Here is a 15,717-nt window from a genome sequence, read left to right as displayed (position 1 = left end):
CACAGCTACTCTGCAATGCAGCTCTAATTCCATCCATGTAACTGTAGGGCTCTTAGACCAGGGGCTGAGATGAAGATGCACTAAGGATCTTACATATACAGTATTTCATGCTTGTCAGGCACCCCCTATATGTCAGAGAGTGAAGATGAACTGCCAGGCACTCTAAATAAATGACCTCATTTAATCCTCACAATTACCCTGTGTAGTAGGTATCTCTGACTGAATATAATAAATAGAAAAAATGACTTGGAATAAAAAAATGTTAATGGCATATTCCATCTAGAAAGTGGCAAAGGTAAGATTTGAGTTTCAAGATATTTTGTCTGGTTGTAAAACCCACATTTTCTTTCCAAAAAGCAGTGTTTAAAAAGAAAAAAGTCAAGAGCACGGATCACCATAAAGACCTTTTTTAAGGGAAAAAGTTCTTGAAAGAGTTCATGACTAATAGAATATTTAAATTCTAGTTCTGGCCCTGCCACACAAAACTGTGATTTGGTGAATCTTCTGTTAGTAACCTGGATTCATTAACTTCAGAGAGACTTCTTTCTCCCTAAAAAAATAAGGAGCTATGACCTAGGGGCCTTCAAGTCCCCTCCACCTGTATTGTACATTCTTTTGTCTAGAAACACAAGATGCAAGGCACTGTTTTCATCGTTTTTCCAGGTTAAACTTGGGAAACGCAATGCCACAAATAAATCTTTGACAAGATGGTAGTAAATAAGATTAAAGTCGATAGTTTCCCCCAGTGTAGATATTTAATTTAATATTCTTGATGCTTCTGTTGATTGATAGCATTAATTTTTATTTGCTTTTGTTGCTGAATTCGAAAGCTAATTTACCAGATATTATTTGGAAGAGTCAATAAGTCAAAAAAGGTGTTTCATCTCCCCCCAGTAGGGTAAAAGTGAAAAATCTCTTACAAAGTCATTAGCTTCTGGAAAAAATCATCTTATGTGTTAGGAAAAAAACAATCTAAGAAAGTCAGTGAATACTCTCACTTATTCATTTTTAAAAGCATCATTTTTTGAAAACCTATGCCATGCCAAGAAATGTAAATGATCATCAAGTTATACAAAGATAAAGATAAGGGGAATTAGTAGGGGCAGAGTAAAATCTGAAGATTTACTAATCTGATATTGCTCTGTGAGGTGGTCAGTTTAGGGAAAGAGGTGTGGTTCAGGATATGTGAATCACAAACCTGGTTCAGCCACTAACTAGCTGTAACAACTTGAGGATATTTTCACTCTTTCTAGTAATTATGTTCAAGATGAAGAAGTTAAAACATATCCTTGACGCTCCTTCTCGTGCTGACATTTTACAGAATGGAGAGTCAGACATATGGGAAGCAATTTGGGATGGATAATTGGTAGATAATATATGAGTTATATCCTAGCTCCCCACCTTTTAATTATGTGATTTTGGGATTTACTTTTCTACATTTTATTTTCTTCATCTGTAAATTTACTATATTAATCATACTACCTGTTAGAGAAGGAATAAATATTAAATGAGGTTATACATTTGAGACTGTACTTAGAATATAACAAGCATGTCAAATATTTTTGTTTTATTATGATGATTATCATTCTTACTTTTATTTTAGTATTACAAATTCCCAGATCTAAATTTTAAAAGTTTCTCAATTTATTACAGTGTACCTGGCCACTGAGTCCCATTAGTAGTTTTTTTTAAAATAGTTTTCCTTTCTGAAAGTAGTTTTGGTTCAAATTTTATGTGCATGTCTAATTGGGAACTGCCATCAGAAAGTGGCTTGTAGGAATAATCAAAATGTTCGAAAAGAAAAGGAGTAAAAAGTTTTTAAGAAATCAAATGTGTTTTCCCTCCTTAAGTACCTGCACAACACTACCCATGAAGGATGCTGCCACAGCCATGGAGGTACATATCACACCAAATAAGATACCTGAAAAAGAGGGGAAAAAAACAACCTCATACCATCATCCAAGCTGGCCTTGAGGGGTTCCTTTAGCTCCTGCCCAGGACTCGCTCTGATGCAAGCCCTAACAGGTGATGTCAGTGGGAACTCTCCTACCTACTCATGCATTACAAGCCCCAGGAGGGGACTAGGAGATTTTTCTTTCCAGGGTATGCTTTCTTAGGACAGGCTAGCATCAGGTAGATTTCTATCCAGGATTCCAGAAGAAAGCTGTCATGTGAAAGCAACATGAAACTGTGGAAAGGGAATAAGTCAGATAAATTAGCAGGAACTAATTCCAGTTTGACCAACCAACTGAAGAAGTTACTAACCTCTATGGGATTCTGGTAGTTTTCAGCTTGAAAATCAATAAATAGTTGTACATTTTACCTCACAGGTTTTGCAAATCTGGAAAGCTTTTCTGGTCTTTTCTTTAAATGTTTTATTCATACCATCCTTATAGCCCTAGTATATTCCATAAAGAATTATTAGTTCTATATCTATGTTGTAGACCCATAAGGACCATTGAGGTACCAGGCTCCAATGCCCTTTCCACTGTGTGTGCCTCTAGAATCTGAGGCTCTTGCTGAATGAATCGGTATATATGTCTTAGTCATCTTTTAAAAATGATGTCTGTTTTTTAAATCATATTTTTGAAAAATTATTGTTTTAGTGCATCTGTGTTTAAAAATTACCTTAAAAGTACATTTGATACCCATTATAACCCATTAACTAAATATGGAAAGAGAAATACAAAAAGTGAGAGATCAACATAGATGGAAACACTACAACAGAAAGAAAGTGAAAATTATTTTTGCTTATTCTATTTGAAATTCTCTCTCAACTAAATATCATACATAGATTGGATACCAATGTGACTATTAATTCAATTTTATTGAATACTAATCACATGTCAGGCACTTTACTAGATGCCAGTTCTACAAAGTGAGAATTTGACTCCTGCCTCAAAGATGCTCAAATTCTCAAAAAGGACTACATATAAATAATTATCTAAACATATCTGATACAGAGCAAGTACTTTGTGTTTGCCATTATTACTATTATTTTATTTCAGATTTAGTACATGATAGTCATTATATTTATTATCAGACACTGACTCAAAATTAAATCAAGTTAGCAACATTTTATGTTGATTTTCCAACTTCTCAATAAGACACAGAAAAATAAAGACACAACACTAAAAACCAAGTTTGATCAATAAACACATTTCAGAATTCTAAAATCATTTCTATTACTTATATTTAAAGATGATAGATTAGATTGCTGAAAACGATGTTGGCCCTGATTCTATATCACTTTGTGAATGAAGACAACTTCATCTTGGTGAAGAGAATAACAAAAGACATTTTGTTTTCCTTAGACTTCAGGGACCAAACAAGAGTCCTGCCCATCAGAGTGAACCACAGAGGTTCAAGCACCAACAAGCCTTGTGCTTGGATAACCTAAGAACCAAGTCAAAAAGGGTAGAGAGTACAAGACAATTCTGTGTCTGCATGCGCGCACACATACACACACACAATTTTGTTGATACCTTAAAAAAATTTTCCTTTGAAAATGACCAATTCCAGTTTATTAATCACTAAGGCGTATCCAGCACCACACTGGGTGCTTGTGTGAAAGCAGAGAAACGTATCCTCCTGTAGCTTATCAAAGTTTAGCTTTATGTTCTTAAACACAGACACAGTTCACACACACACACACACACACACAAATTATATAAATAACAACAACAACAAAATTAACTTTGTAAAGAGTTCAAAATAAACTGAGGAAAAAAACTTAATTTCTTCAAATATGCAGAGGAAAACAACAAAATTTTGGAAATAGAAAAATGGAAAGAAATAGAGAAAGGACAATCCAAATGAAAAGAACATGTGAGAATAAGGAGATGATTAAACAACCAATATTAGCAGGCCATGACCATACTTACTGGAAAACCAATTAAAAATTTGAAAATCAACAATAGTTTGGTAAATGGCCAGATATATACTTTATAAAACAAAAACAAAAAGCTATAGCTTTTCCATATTGATCACAAACAGTTTAGGAGATATGCAGAAAATATCACATTCACAACATCAGTGAAAGAAGAAGGAGGAGCAGGAAGAAAAGGGAGGGGCAAATAGGAGGAAAAGAAAGGCACAAGTATAATTAATATATAACATAAATTTGTTATATTATTAAATGGAAAAAAATAAATACTATTATTAGATGTAAATCTTACAAAGATATCAGTTCTTTCCAAATACATTTTCAGGTTTAATGCAGTTGAATGGGAGAGAGTAAAGTTAAACAACATGCAATATATTATTTAAAGTTAATCTAAAAGCAACACTAAACACAAATAGCCATTTTTTTTTGTAAAAAGAAAAAAATGTAACAATAGAAATATTTTTAAACTAAGTACAGGTGATAAAATTAGATAGATATTTTGTTTTAAAAGTTTATATATTTTTCCGAATTACCTACATTTTGTATAATAAGTAAATAAGCATATTATTTGTTTCTACTTAGAAGTAAACTGTATAAAACTATAATTTAAGATAATTATTATAGTGATTATAAATGTAATATGCAATTGTACAATTAAGCAAGAAGAAATTATTCTTTGAGGTGAAGATACTAGGAATTTGGTAATAAAGGATTCTTTAGAAAAGAATTTGGCTTTATAATTTGACTGTTCTCATTGAGCACAATATCTTCTCATGAAACGGAAGTAATATGATCAGTACATAGTATAATAAAAAATGTTGATGTGATGAATATAGACTGTAGGCCTGTGATGGCGAACCTTTTTACAAAAACCGCCCACTTTTGCAGTGCTGGTCAACCTGGTTCCTCCTGCCCACTAGTGGGCGGTCCAGTTTTCATGGTGGGCTGTAGCAGAGCACCCAAACCAATTGGCCCATCATGAAAGCTGGAATGCCCACTAGTGGGCAGGAGGGACCAGGTTGACCAGCACTGCAAAAGTGGGCATTTTTTATAAAAAGGTTCGTCATCATGGCTGTAGGCTTAGCACAAAAGGGTGTTAAGAATAAGAGTGGTGAAAGGTAAGCTAACTCGTCATTCTTTCCTAGTACCGTCCTGGTGCAGTTTCAAGTGTCAGAATCTCTATGTGGGATTCTGCATGTATCTCACAGGAATTTACGTCTTCGTGTCCTGAATAGCGTATGTAAGACTTTGACATGTACCACATGTACATTGATATGGAATTGGCTATACCTACATAAGCCTTTACTGATCCAGGTGCTCAGCTTGTCGGAGAGATGGGGAAAACAGCTCTTGACAAAATCCTCAAAGGTCACAGTTGCTAAGGCATTGATGCTGGCAGCCACGGTGCTACAGGGAGAGAAAAGTGAGAACATAGTCCAAGCTAAATAAAGCTGAGCCACCAGCCTGCCGTTTTCCATGGTGAATGGACAAGACAGGGCTCTGGGAAAACAGGCTGACATATGCCCTTATTCTGGACCTCCAGGGGAACTGCATGGCCTGTCTACTCTCTCTTCAAAACTGTTTTTCTGCTTAATGCTCTTTCAATTCTTCCAGAAACTCTACTGAAGAAGCAAGATTTTCATGTTTTAACTCTCACTAATTTCTCTTAACCAGATCTTAAATGAGTTAGCAGGGAGTAACAGAAAGATTGTGTGTGTGTGTGTGTGTGTGTGTGTGTGTGCGCACGCGCTTGGCTGTGGCTTCGTGTTAGCGGCTTAGGTTGGACTTTGAAGCAAGAAGTAGTGACTATCCTAACCTAGGTGTCAGTTCCCTTTGCCATTCATTAATAATTCTTTTATTAACACCATTCATGTATCTGTTTATTCATTCTAAGAACTAGGCACACAACAGTTAACAAGAAAGACAAAGATTTTCTACTTCATTTGGGACAGGGGCACTTAACAACCAATTATGTAATTGATAACAATGCTAAAAACTGTTATGAAGAAAATTAGCCAGAGCCAGTTGCTATGAGAGCATGTACTATAGACACCTAACCAATATGAAGTTAGGCAATTATCTCCTTAAGAAATGGAGGTTGGCCCTGGCGGGTTAACTCTGTGGTAGAGCATTAGCCTGGATGTGGATGTCCTGAATTCAATTCCTGGTCAGGTCACACAGTAGAGGTGCTCCTCTGCTTTTACACCTCTCACTTCTCTCTCTCTTTTCCTCCTGCAGCCATGTTGCGATTGGAGTAAGCTGTCACTGGGTGCTGAGGATGGCTCCATGGCCTCCACCTCAGGCGCTAGAAAGAACTCGGTTGCTGAGCAGCAAAGCAATGCCCCAGATGGGCACAGCTTCTCCCCCTAGTGGGCTTGCTGGGTGGGTCCCAAATGGGAACATGAAAGAGTTTATCTCTGTGCTTCTCTTCAGTTCACTGAATTAAAAAAAAATTAAGATAGGCACTAAAAACAACCATGCAAAATGGACAAAAAGATGTTTTAGAACAAAAAAAATTACAATTAAATGCCTAAAAGCTTGTTGCATTCAATGACCAGGAGCTATCAGTTATTAAGGGGACAAGAGACAAAAGATCTGACTAAGAACGAGGTAAAGACCTAAATTCATAAAAGCTCGGACTTTCCAATCAAAGTTCAGTCAGTCTCATGGCCCTAAAGCTCGCTTAGGTGACAGGGACCCAAAAGTTGTTTTCTTTGCAAAATAGCATGAAAGTTTACCAAATTCTTTATAAAGACCAAGTGTATTTCAACTAGTAGAACAGATAACTGTATGAAAATCACATGATGCAAAACCACAGCCACAAACAAAAGTGCTAGAAAAGAAATAAACTGATGAACAAAGCCTGCCCAGCTATTTGTAAGTTTTCCATTAATGGTCATTATTAGTTATTTTGTCATCTTCAAATGCACATTCATTTGAACACATGATAGAGCTGTGCCAAAGGCATGAAAGAAAATGCAAACATTTTTTTGGCAATGCAGGGCAGTAGTTCCACTAATTTTAGCTGTAGGTTACTTCAGTTGGAATAATTCCAGATCCATCTTGTGCAAAATTCAATAGTTCCATCTCTAAATGACAGAGATAGCAAGTATAAACTTCTCAAAACCCATATCTGGGAATTGAAGTTCTGAGTCCTTTGAAATACCATTCTCTTTCTCCTATAGATCACGTTTTGTTGTATGTTTCCTAGTAAGGCTATCATCTGCGTCTCTATGGAAGTCAAATAAGGAAAGGAGATGATCGAATAAAAAGAAATGCTTATGCTCCCAACATTCATGTCTCAAAGTCAGTTTGTGAAAGTAATAAACATTATGGCTAGTCCTTAAATCCATTGGGAAGGAGGAAGCAAAAAGCTGAATTTGGCCCAGAGGATCAGATTTTTAGAACCTCTGTTGGGTTGTAATCAGGTGTATTACCCATATGTTAATTTCTCAAATTCTAAAACTGCTACAAGATGGTAGAAAATTGTTTTTCCTACCCCCTCAACTACCATCTCCTTATTCTACCTCTACTCTTGTCTTTCCGTTTCCCTAATCCAATACCCTCCTCAACATTATAAGAGAAATAGTTTCTCTACAATATACACAATTGAGGGTGTTCCTTTTTTGGAATTGTTGAAGTTGGAATCACACAAGTTTCTAATGGGGAATTTTTTACTTTGTGAATAGCTATATTTCACCAATGTGAAGAAAGTCAGCATTCAAGTAAGAGAAAGTAAAGAAATAAAGCTCTGTAGAGAGGGACAAAATGAAAAGTTAGCCTGTCACCCCCACTTGTGTTTGATCAGCTAGTACTCAATGTTTTTGTCCTTAGTTTCCTTGAGATCCTAATACCAACACCACAGAACATTATCACTTTGTGCTATTCACAATTCTAAAAAGAATATTAGTTAAAAATTCAGCAGTACACTAAATTAAAATCATAATATCAGAAAGTTGAAGTTCATTATACAAATTCAGAGAAGTTGCTATTTTGTATATTTTTCAACATATTAATATTAATATGTCAAAAGTTAAAAATGTTTGTCCTGGCTGTGTTGCTTAATTGGTTAGAGCATCATCCCAACACACAAAGGCTGCAGTTCAATCCTTGGTCAGTGCACATTCAAGAATCAACCAATGAGTGCATAAACAATCATCCTGACTTCACTTTAGCTGTAGGTTACTTTAGTTAAGTTAATGGAGAATAGAGATTTGGATGGATTGTGAAAAAGTAAGTTTAGAAAAGTATCAATGGAGAGTCCAGGGAGCATTTTAACAAATAGATGATTCTATATTTCTCTCCCTCTCTCCCCTATTCTCTTTTTCTAAAACCAATAAAAAAGAAAGTTAAAAATGTTCAAAATATCAATTTCAAAAATTCCAAAATTTTATCAAAATTCAATATTCTGCCTGATAAAAATATTACCTACAAGTAAAAAAAAAGTTTTTTGTCCTTCTTTATAATTTATTAATTTTATTTAAATATATTAAAATATAAATAATATCCTTCAAATCAAAATCCAAAATCATGTTTAATTATAAGATCCAAGAATCATTTCCTTTAAAGTACATAATAAAACAAGGATTTCTGCTACCCCTCAGTTGTTTATCTTTGGCCTCAAAGCATAATTATATATGAGAATGAAAATAGAAGTGTAACTATTTAAAAAAGAAGAGAAAAATGTAAAAGTATTTGCAGATACACTTATTTCAGTATGATCAAGTCCTAAAAAAATAACTGAAAACTATTAGGAAACAACCTAGATTTCAAAGGAAATTCTGTAAAAGAAAAGTGATTAATAGTTACTATCCTTGCAAATATTAAATCAGATTTTAAAACACAATTGCTAAAATTATTATTGGCATAACTGTAGAGAATAGATCAAAGAAATATAAAAAGAATCCAGCAAAAGTCCAGAATAAATTAAAGAATGTAAGATATACTAAAAAATGGCTTTTCAAGTCAGTGATGACAAGATGATTTTTTTACTAAAAAAATAACAGGACAACTGGTATGTAACTTAGAAAAAACAGTCAGGAACTCCATTCCTCGTGTTACATGTATAATCTAGATAATTAGTCATTTTAACACTTAATAAGACCAAATATACTAGAATAAAGTCTGTATAATCTTATTTATAATCATGGGTTGGAGAAGCCTTTTGGAGAAAATTATTAATTCAGAAACCATAGTGTAAAAAGAATTGATTAATATGAAATAAAATCTCCCTAAACTCAAGATACTTAGCAAATGCATAAAGAACAAATGAGAAAAATTAAGACATATGTAAATAACTATTTTTACATTTATGAAGGGGAAACCCCCCAAAATATTTACTGAGAAAATTAATAGGCATTTTCCAAAATTATAACACTACAAATGGCCAATGAAAGTTAGGAAAGGTCATTGATCTTTTTATGATGAGGGGAATTCACATTCGGACTAGTTATCATTTTTTAAGTATCAGACTTGGAAGTTTAACAGTTTTATAGTACCCAATAGTGACAATAGTATGGGGGAAAAGTTTCTTTTCAGTGTATAGAATACTACAAACTTTTGGAGGTCAATTTAGTAATAATGCCCATGAAAAGTTTAAGTGAATATGTATTATTGCCTGCCTGGGTGGTGGCGCAGTGGATAGAGCGTTGGACTGGGATGCAGAGGACCCAGGTTCGAGACCCTGAGGTCACCAGCTTGAGCGTGGGCTCATCTGGTTTGAGCAAAGCTAACCAGCTTGGACCCAAGGCCGCTGGCTCGAGCAAGGGGTGACTCGATCTGCTGCAGCCCCACGGTCAAGGCACATATGAGAAAGCAATCAATGAACAACTAAGGTGCAGCACAAAAGAATTGATGCTTCTCATCTCTCTCTATTCCTGTCGGTCTGTCCCTATCTATCCCTCTCTCTGACTCTTTCTCTGTCACTGTAAAATATATATATATATATGTATTTTGATACAGTAATTTACTTCTTGGACTGTAGCCTATTTCACAAAGATATACAATAGAGTGTGCTCTGGACTGAATATTTGTGTTCACTACTTAGCCCCAGTATATGGTATGTGGACGTGGATTCTTTGGGACATAATTAGGTCATGAGGGTGGAGCCCTCATGAATGGGATTAGTGAGAAATCATTAGAAAAAGACCACAGAAAACTCCATCATCCCTTCTACCATGTGAGGACACAACAAGAAGATAGCCATGTTTTACCCAAAAAGTGGGTTCTCAGCAGACCCACTTGAATTTTCCGGTGTCTGGATCTTAGACTTCTTAGTCCTGAATACTATAAGAAATAAATTTTCATTGTTTACAAGATACCTAGTCTATGGTATTCTGTTATAGCGGACTAAACAAACTAAGACATAAGCATTGTTAGTTATGACTTGCATTAAAACATCGGTCAATGAAGTTATAGTAAATCAAAAAAGAATAAGCTAGACCTACCAATATAGAAATATTTCTAAATTATATTAACTGAAAGAAATAAAACAGTATATACAATGTGTTCTCTTTTTTATACACTAAAGTGCATAAACGTTCACATAAGCAAAGACCATAATTTATTAACAAAAAATTATTAATAAGGGTTAATTTCGTAAGATGGGGCAAGGGATTTGAAGGATAAGATCTAAAGTTTTTAATTTTATCCTCTGGTACTGTTTGCATTTTGACCCTGATCAATTCACTACGTTAAAATTGGCCTTTAACCAATCCTGTAATTGATTCTTTGCAATTGAGCTCTGGGAAGGGAAATAAGACTTTTGTCACCAGCTGATCTATTATTCGTAAAGGCAAATGGTCTCCCTTAAATGGAAACAATAGCATTATTTTTATGTTTTAATGCATTTCTATCAACACTGTTGTCCCTACCCTTCTCCAAGTCACTATCATCTCTCACCTAAATTAAGACAAATGTCTCCTAATAGGTCACTCACTTCCAACATGCATGCTTTTATTGCAGTCTCTTCTCCACATAGAAGACTAAGTCTTCTATTGTATGGCATCACACATTCTCTTGTTTCAAACCTTCTAATAATGCCTTCTCATTTAATTTGAAATGCAAACTACTGTTCCATAAAGACTCTTCATGATCTGACGCATGCTCACCTCTTCAAACTCATCACCATCTGCTCTCCTCCCAGTCCCTTATGCTTTAATTCATGTGTTTGTTCCTAAAATATTCCATGCAGTTTCTCTTCAAGGAGCTTTGGAATTTGCTCTTTCCCCTGCCTGTAAACTTTCCTGCTTGTGCTCTTTATATAGCTGGCTTCTTTGCATAGTTTAGATCTTAACACAAGAGTCAGCTCAAAGAGGAGGTCCCTAAAGAACTTATTAGAGGCAGAAACCTCAGGCCTCGCCTCTCTCTAGTATACTGCTCTGTAATTTCCTTTGTATTATTTTTCATTGTCAAATTATATCTTGTTTATTTTGTTCACTTATATATTGTCCATCTTCCCTGTCAATTAGAATGCAAACTCGATATGAGGGCAATGTCATCTTGTTTTCCACAGTATTCCTATATCCCCACTGTCACCAATTGTGCCTGGCATAATATAAACCTAAAATATTCATTGGAATAAATGTATGAATAATTATGTATTTAGAATGTTTACATGTGGAGGATAGAAGTTATTGGCTGCCTGAGCATGCTCATGAAAACAGGGAGAATTGATTGCAAAGGATTGATCTGCAGAAATATATTGCAACTAAATGATAAATGCTACCAGGGTGAGCTGTCTTGTGACATGAAAATATGGGGGTTGTTGGCATCAGACAAATTGAGAAAATAAACAGAGAGGTCTAATGTAAGGGCGGGCCTAGATTTATATCTTGCCTCTGCAGTTTACTATGTCACCATGGGTAAGTTATCTGACTTGCTAAATTTCAGTTTTCTTTTTTATAAACTGATGATAATATGAGTAAAGATTTAGTTTTATATATATAGTGGAACAGCTAATGAGCAAATACAAAGAAAGCGTTTAGCAGGGCAGTTCACAAACAGTAAGTCCTCAGTAAGTACTCATGATTATTACCACCATCATTTTATCATCACAGCAGAGGGTCGTCAGCACACACACTAACCTCAGAGTTCCACTGAAGGCACAAGCCACAAAAAGCCCTGGTAGTCCAGGCATGGTGGCAAATATCTCCATGACAAAGTATGGCATCAGCTGAAGAGGAGACAAACAAGATAGATTAGTGATCTCGCTGGCAATGTCTGAAACGTGGGAATGTAGCTTTTTAGCAAGAGAAGGTGAAAAAAAGACAAAATTAATAATAATAGAGAAATTTGCATGGACTAAGGTTGTTACATGCTAGCAAATGAGACTATGATCAGTCCAATTACATGGCCCAGGTTCCAGCCATCGCGGAGGGGAAGGAATAGAAAAGAGACAGTCGGTATTAGAGAAAATGATTGGATGAACTTTAGAAGGTTTAGAAACTTTAAATTTTTGTTCTTCTGTTTGCAATGTGTGGTATTTTCTTGCCTGTTTACCCTTAAATGTTGCAATTAAATCCCGGAGGGAAAAAGAACACTTAAAACAGGTCTTCAGAGAATCTCGATGTCATTCTACTCTGTGTTCAGATTTGTGAGAGAGAAGCCTGCATGGGATAGAGGGTAAGACAATTGAATATATAGAAAAAAAGAGAGGATATGACTTTTGCTCCTGAACGTATTGTCCACAAAGGAAGATTTTAAGAGAATGTTAAATGCATGATATCAGGGTCCTGTTGTTTAAGCTATGATGAGAAGACATAAGCAGAAGCACTAAAGAAATAAGTGTCATTTTGTTCAATTTGAAATGGAGATGAAAATATTATTATTCAACCTTGAGATTTATAGAAAAGAGTTAGAAATAGCACAAGGCCCTGGTTGGTTGGTTCAGTGGTTAGAGTGTTGGCCTGACATATGGATTTCCTGTGTTTGATTCCGTCAGGGCACACAAGAGAAGCAGCCATCTACTTCTCTTTCTTTCCCTCTCCCCCTTCTCTCTCTCTTTCCCTCTTGCAGTCAGTGGGCTTCATTGGTTTGAGTGTCAGCCCCAAGCACTGAGAATAGTTTGGTTGATTTCAAATTTCAGCCCAAATAGGGGTTGCCAAGTGGGTCCCAGTTAGGGTGCATGTGAGAATCTGTCTCTCTATCTCCCTTCTTCTCACTTAAAAAAAAATAACATTGACAACCAAACCATTTAGTTCAATTGTACTTTCCTCCCTCCACAACTTTGCCCTACCTCCTGGCCTTGTCTTCAAGGGAAAGGTGATGTATTTTCTTTTTTTATGTTCACTTCCTCATATTAAAACCTAAGGTGTAATGATATCACCCAAGAAGAAAAGAAAGAAATCTAGTCTTTGGGGTGTGGAAAGTGGCTATAGCTCCAGCTAGAAAAGAGAAAGTCCCCACGTTTCCCATCAATAGCTAGAAGCACATTCATTTTAGCTGCTCCCACAGGCCCCAACGGAACCCATACCTGGTCTGGTGCAGAGACAGTGCCAGAAGTCAAAGGGTCACAGTCTTCAAAGTAAGCATACATGATTAAGCCAGAGAAGACAGCACATACGGCAATGATCCAAAGACCCACCAAGTTGAAGTACAAGGCTCTAGAAAAGAACACATGGGTCTATTGGAAGCTCCTAGGTCATATTACAGTGTGGGAAGGTCATCACCAAAGAATCAAGTAAAGTTTTGGTGGGCCTTTTTGCTTTAAAATAAAATCCTACAGTCTTCAAGAATTATTAAATTTTATACTTTTGCCTTTTCAAGGGTGGAACATTGAGTACATTACATTTTTTAACTAACTACAAAATCGAATGAAGTATATTTTTGATAGATTTTCTTTGGAAATTGGGAGTTTTTCTGCAAAGCATCAAGTGTGGTGTGAGATCTACTTTTTTAGATAAAATTTTACATAACAATCATTCATATATAACTTCAAGTGATAGTCCCCCACGCAACTCATGAAATTGTCAAAAAGCCAACATACATTTTAACATCTTTTCTTCCGGAGGAATCAGGAGATGAATGTAGACATAGACAAGTTTTGGAAATACACACTTTGGAGATTAATTCAGATAAGATTTGAAGTTAAATTTTTTTAAATGACAATAGAAAGTATTATATAAAAAGCCCAAGGTCATTTTACTCCTATTTTTGGAGTAATTTGTTTTAATCTACAATGCGCAGATATGCTTAATTTTAATTATGCATATAATTTTGCAGTATTCCACGATTATATTGTATCTTTTGAAAGTCAAAATATTACTCTTTTTTATGAATCTCAGAAAAGGCTGAAAAGTAAACTAGCCTGACATTGGTCTGAGAGAATGAATAACCTCAGACTCTAGTCGCAGGGGACCAAGAGCAACAACACTGGGCATTATCTTGAATCCAGTCATTGTTTGAAGGGAATTAAATGCATTCTACATTCTACTGTAAGGTCACACATTTATTTCAAAGTCCCCTACAACTGGTGCTGTCCAGGTTCAGAAAACCCTTAAGTCAAAGTATTCTTTTATGAAGCAAACATGCTACTTAACTATCCCATTGATAGGTTTTTATTGTACATTATGTACATCAGCAAAGGTTCCTATTTCAAGTTATTTCCTTTGGATTTGCCTAATAATGTTTATCTTTGAGTTTTATTTGTTTGTTTTTGTTTGAAGGGGCTTGGATGAGAGATAGCCTTTGGGAATATAATTGATACACAAGTGATCAATACCTATGGATTGCTTTGGTTGTACTCTTGCCTGTCCCTCCATTTAGGCAAACGTTATGTACTTACTGTCTTCTTCTGAGTACTTGGGATATAGCAGTGAGCACACAGAGCCCACTCTCATGGAGGTGTTATTCTGGGATTAGAGATAAGTAATAACCACTGAAATGAGCTAACTAAATAACATTAACTTAAATGTAGTAAATACAGAGAAAATAAACAAAGACAGTAGGAATGGAAAGTAAGTGACTGTGTGTGGACGTGCTCATCTTAGCTGTGAGAGGAGGTGGTGCTGGAAAGGGCCCTGATCATCCACATCCACTCCTCTTACTCTCATAGCTCCATTTTCTCCCGACAGTCTTAAATGCTAAATTCTACCTTCAACTCCAATTTATTTTAAAGCAGAATTTTAAATGAAATTTAATTTTTACAAATTTTAAGATCAAAGACGCATTTGATCTTCAATACTTTTTCAGTACTTCAGCTATTTGATAGAGTGATGATCATCAGTGTGGAGGGGTAATACTATTCATTGTCGTAGGATATAAATCAGTTACTAGTGCATTGCTGAAACAGTAGCTAATGCTTTTACTTCTTCCTTCTGAGAATGTGTGAAATATATAAAGTATATACTCCCTTTTAGAATTCAAGTTATAAAATGGTGAACCGTGTTCCAACAACTTTATATTTTGTTTGGTCTAAATAAGACACAGTGTATTGAAAGTACTTTGACATCTGTTGTGGAAATATTCAGCAACTTGTTTTACACTGGAAGAACAGTTGCAGGCATCCTGACAAGTCAGGGGAGGCTGGAACTTTGGACAAAAGCAAGGAGGACGATTTGCCCATTCTGGATGCCATGCTAGTTTATCTCTACCAGTTTTGTAAAAGAGTGTATAGCTTCCTTTGGTCCCCAGCATGGGCTCACGTGCAGGGTTTGGAAAGCGTTGACAAGTTGTGTGCCTGTTGGAGTTCTCCAGAGGATGCAAGCCTGGCAGGGATATCATGATAGGACTTAGAGCACCTATTGCCCTACTGTGACCTTCCTCATTAGCTTGGGTTTTCTTTCTTTTTTTTTAATCTCTCTTTGAAACTTTTAAAGGTATATTCATCAAAA

At 35.6% G+C, this 15,717-nt stretch overlaps 1 protein-coding gene across 1 annotated transcript in view; it reads right to left on the bottom strand.

Moving 5' to 3' along the window:
* The window catches only part of SLC5A12 (solute carrier family 5 member 12), a 52,498-nt gene that overhangs the window by 21,105 nt on the left and 15,676 nt on the right, over positions 1 to 15,717 (bottom strand). The window contains exons 7-10 of the mRNA XM_066360551.1: positions 13,359 to 13,488; positions 11,971 to 12,059; positions 5,181 to 5,293; positions 1,854 to 1,921 (exon numbers count right to left, since the gene is read on the bottom strand). Of these exons, the coding sequence (XP_066216648.1) occupies positions 1,854 to 1,921; positions 5,181 to 5,293; positions 11,971 to 12,059; positions 13,359 to 13,488 (400 nt within the window). The remainder of the gene's footprint in view (positions 1 to 1,853; positions 1,922 to 5,180; positions 5,294 to 11,970; positions 12,060 to 13,358; positions 13,489 to 15,717) is intronic.

The sequence above is a fragment of the Saccopteryx leptura genome, chromosome 1, assembly GCF_036850995.1.
Source record: "Saccopteryx leptura isolate mSacLep1 chromosome 1, mSacLep1_pri_phased_curated, whole genome shotgun sequence".
Lineage (NCBI taxonomy): Eukaryota > Metazoa > Chordata > Mammalia > Chiroptera > Emballonuridae > Saccopteryx > Saccopteryx leptura.
The sequence above is the reverse complement of the archived record's forward strand: the minus strand, read 5'-3'. Positions and strand labels throughout refer to the sequence as shown.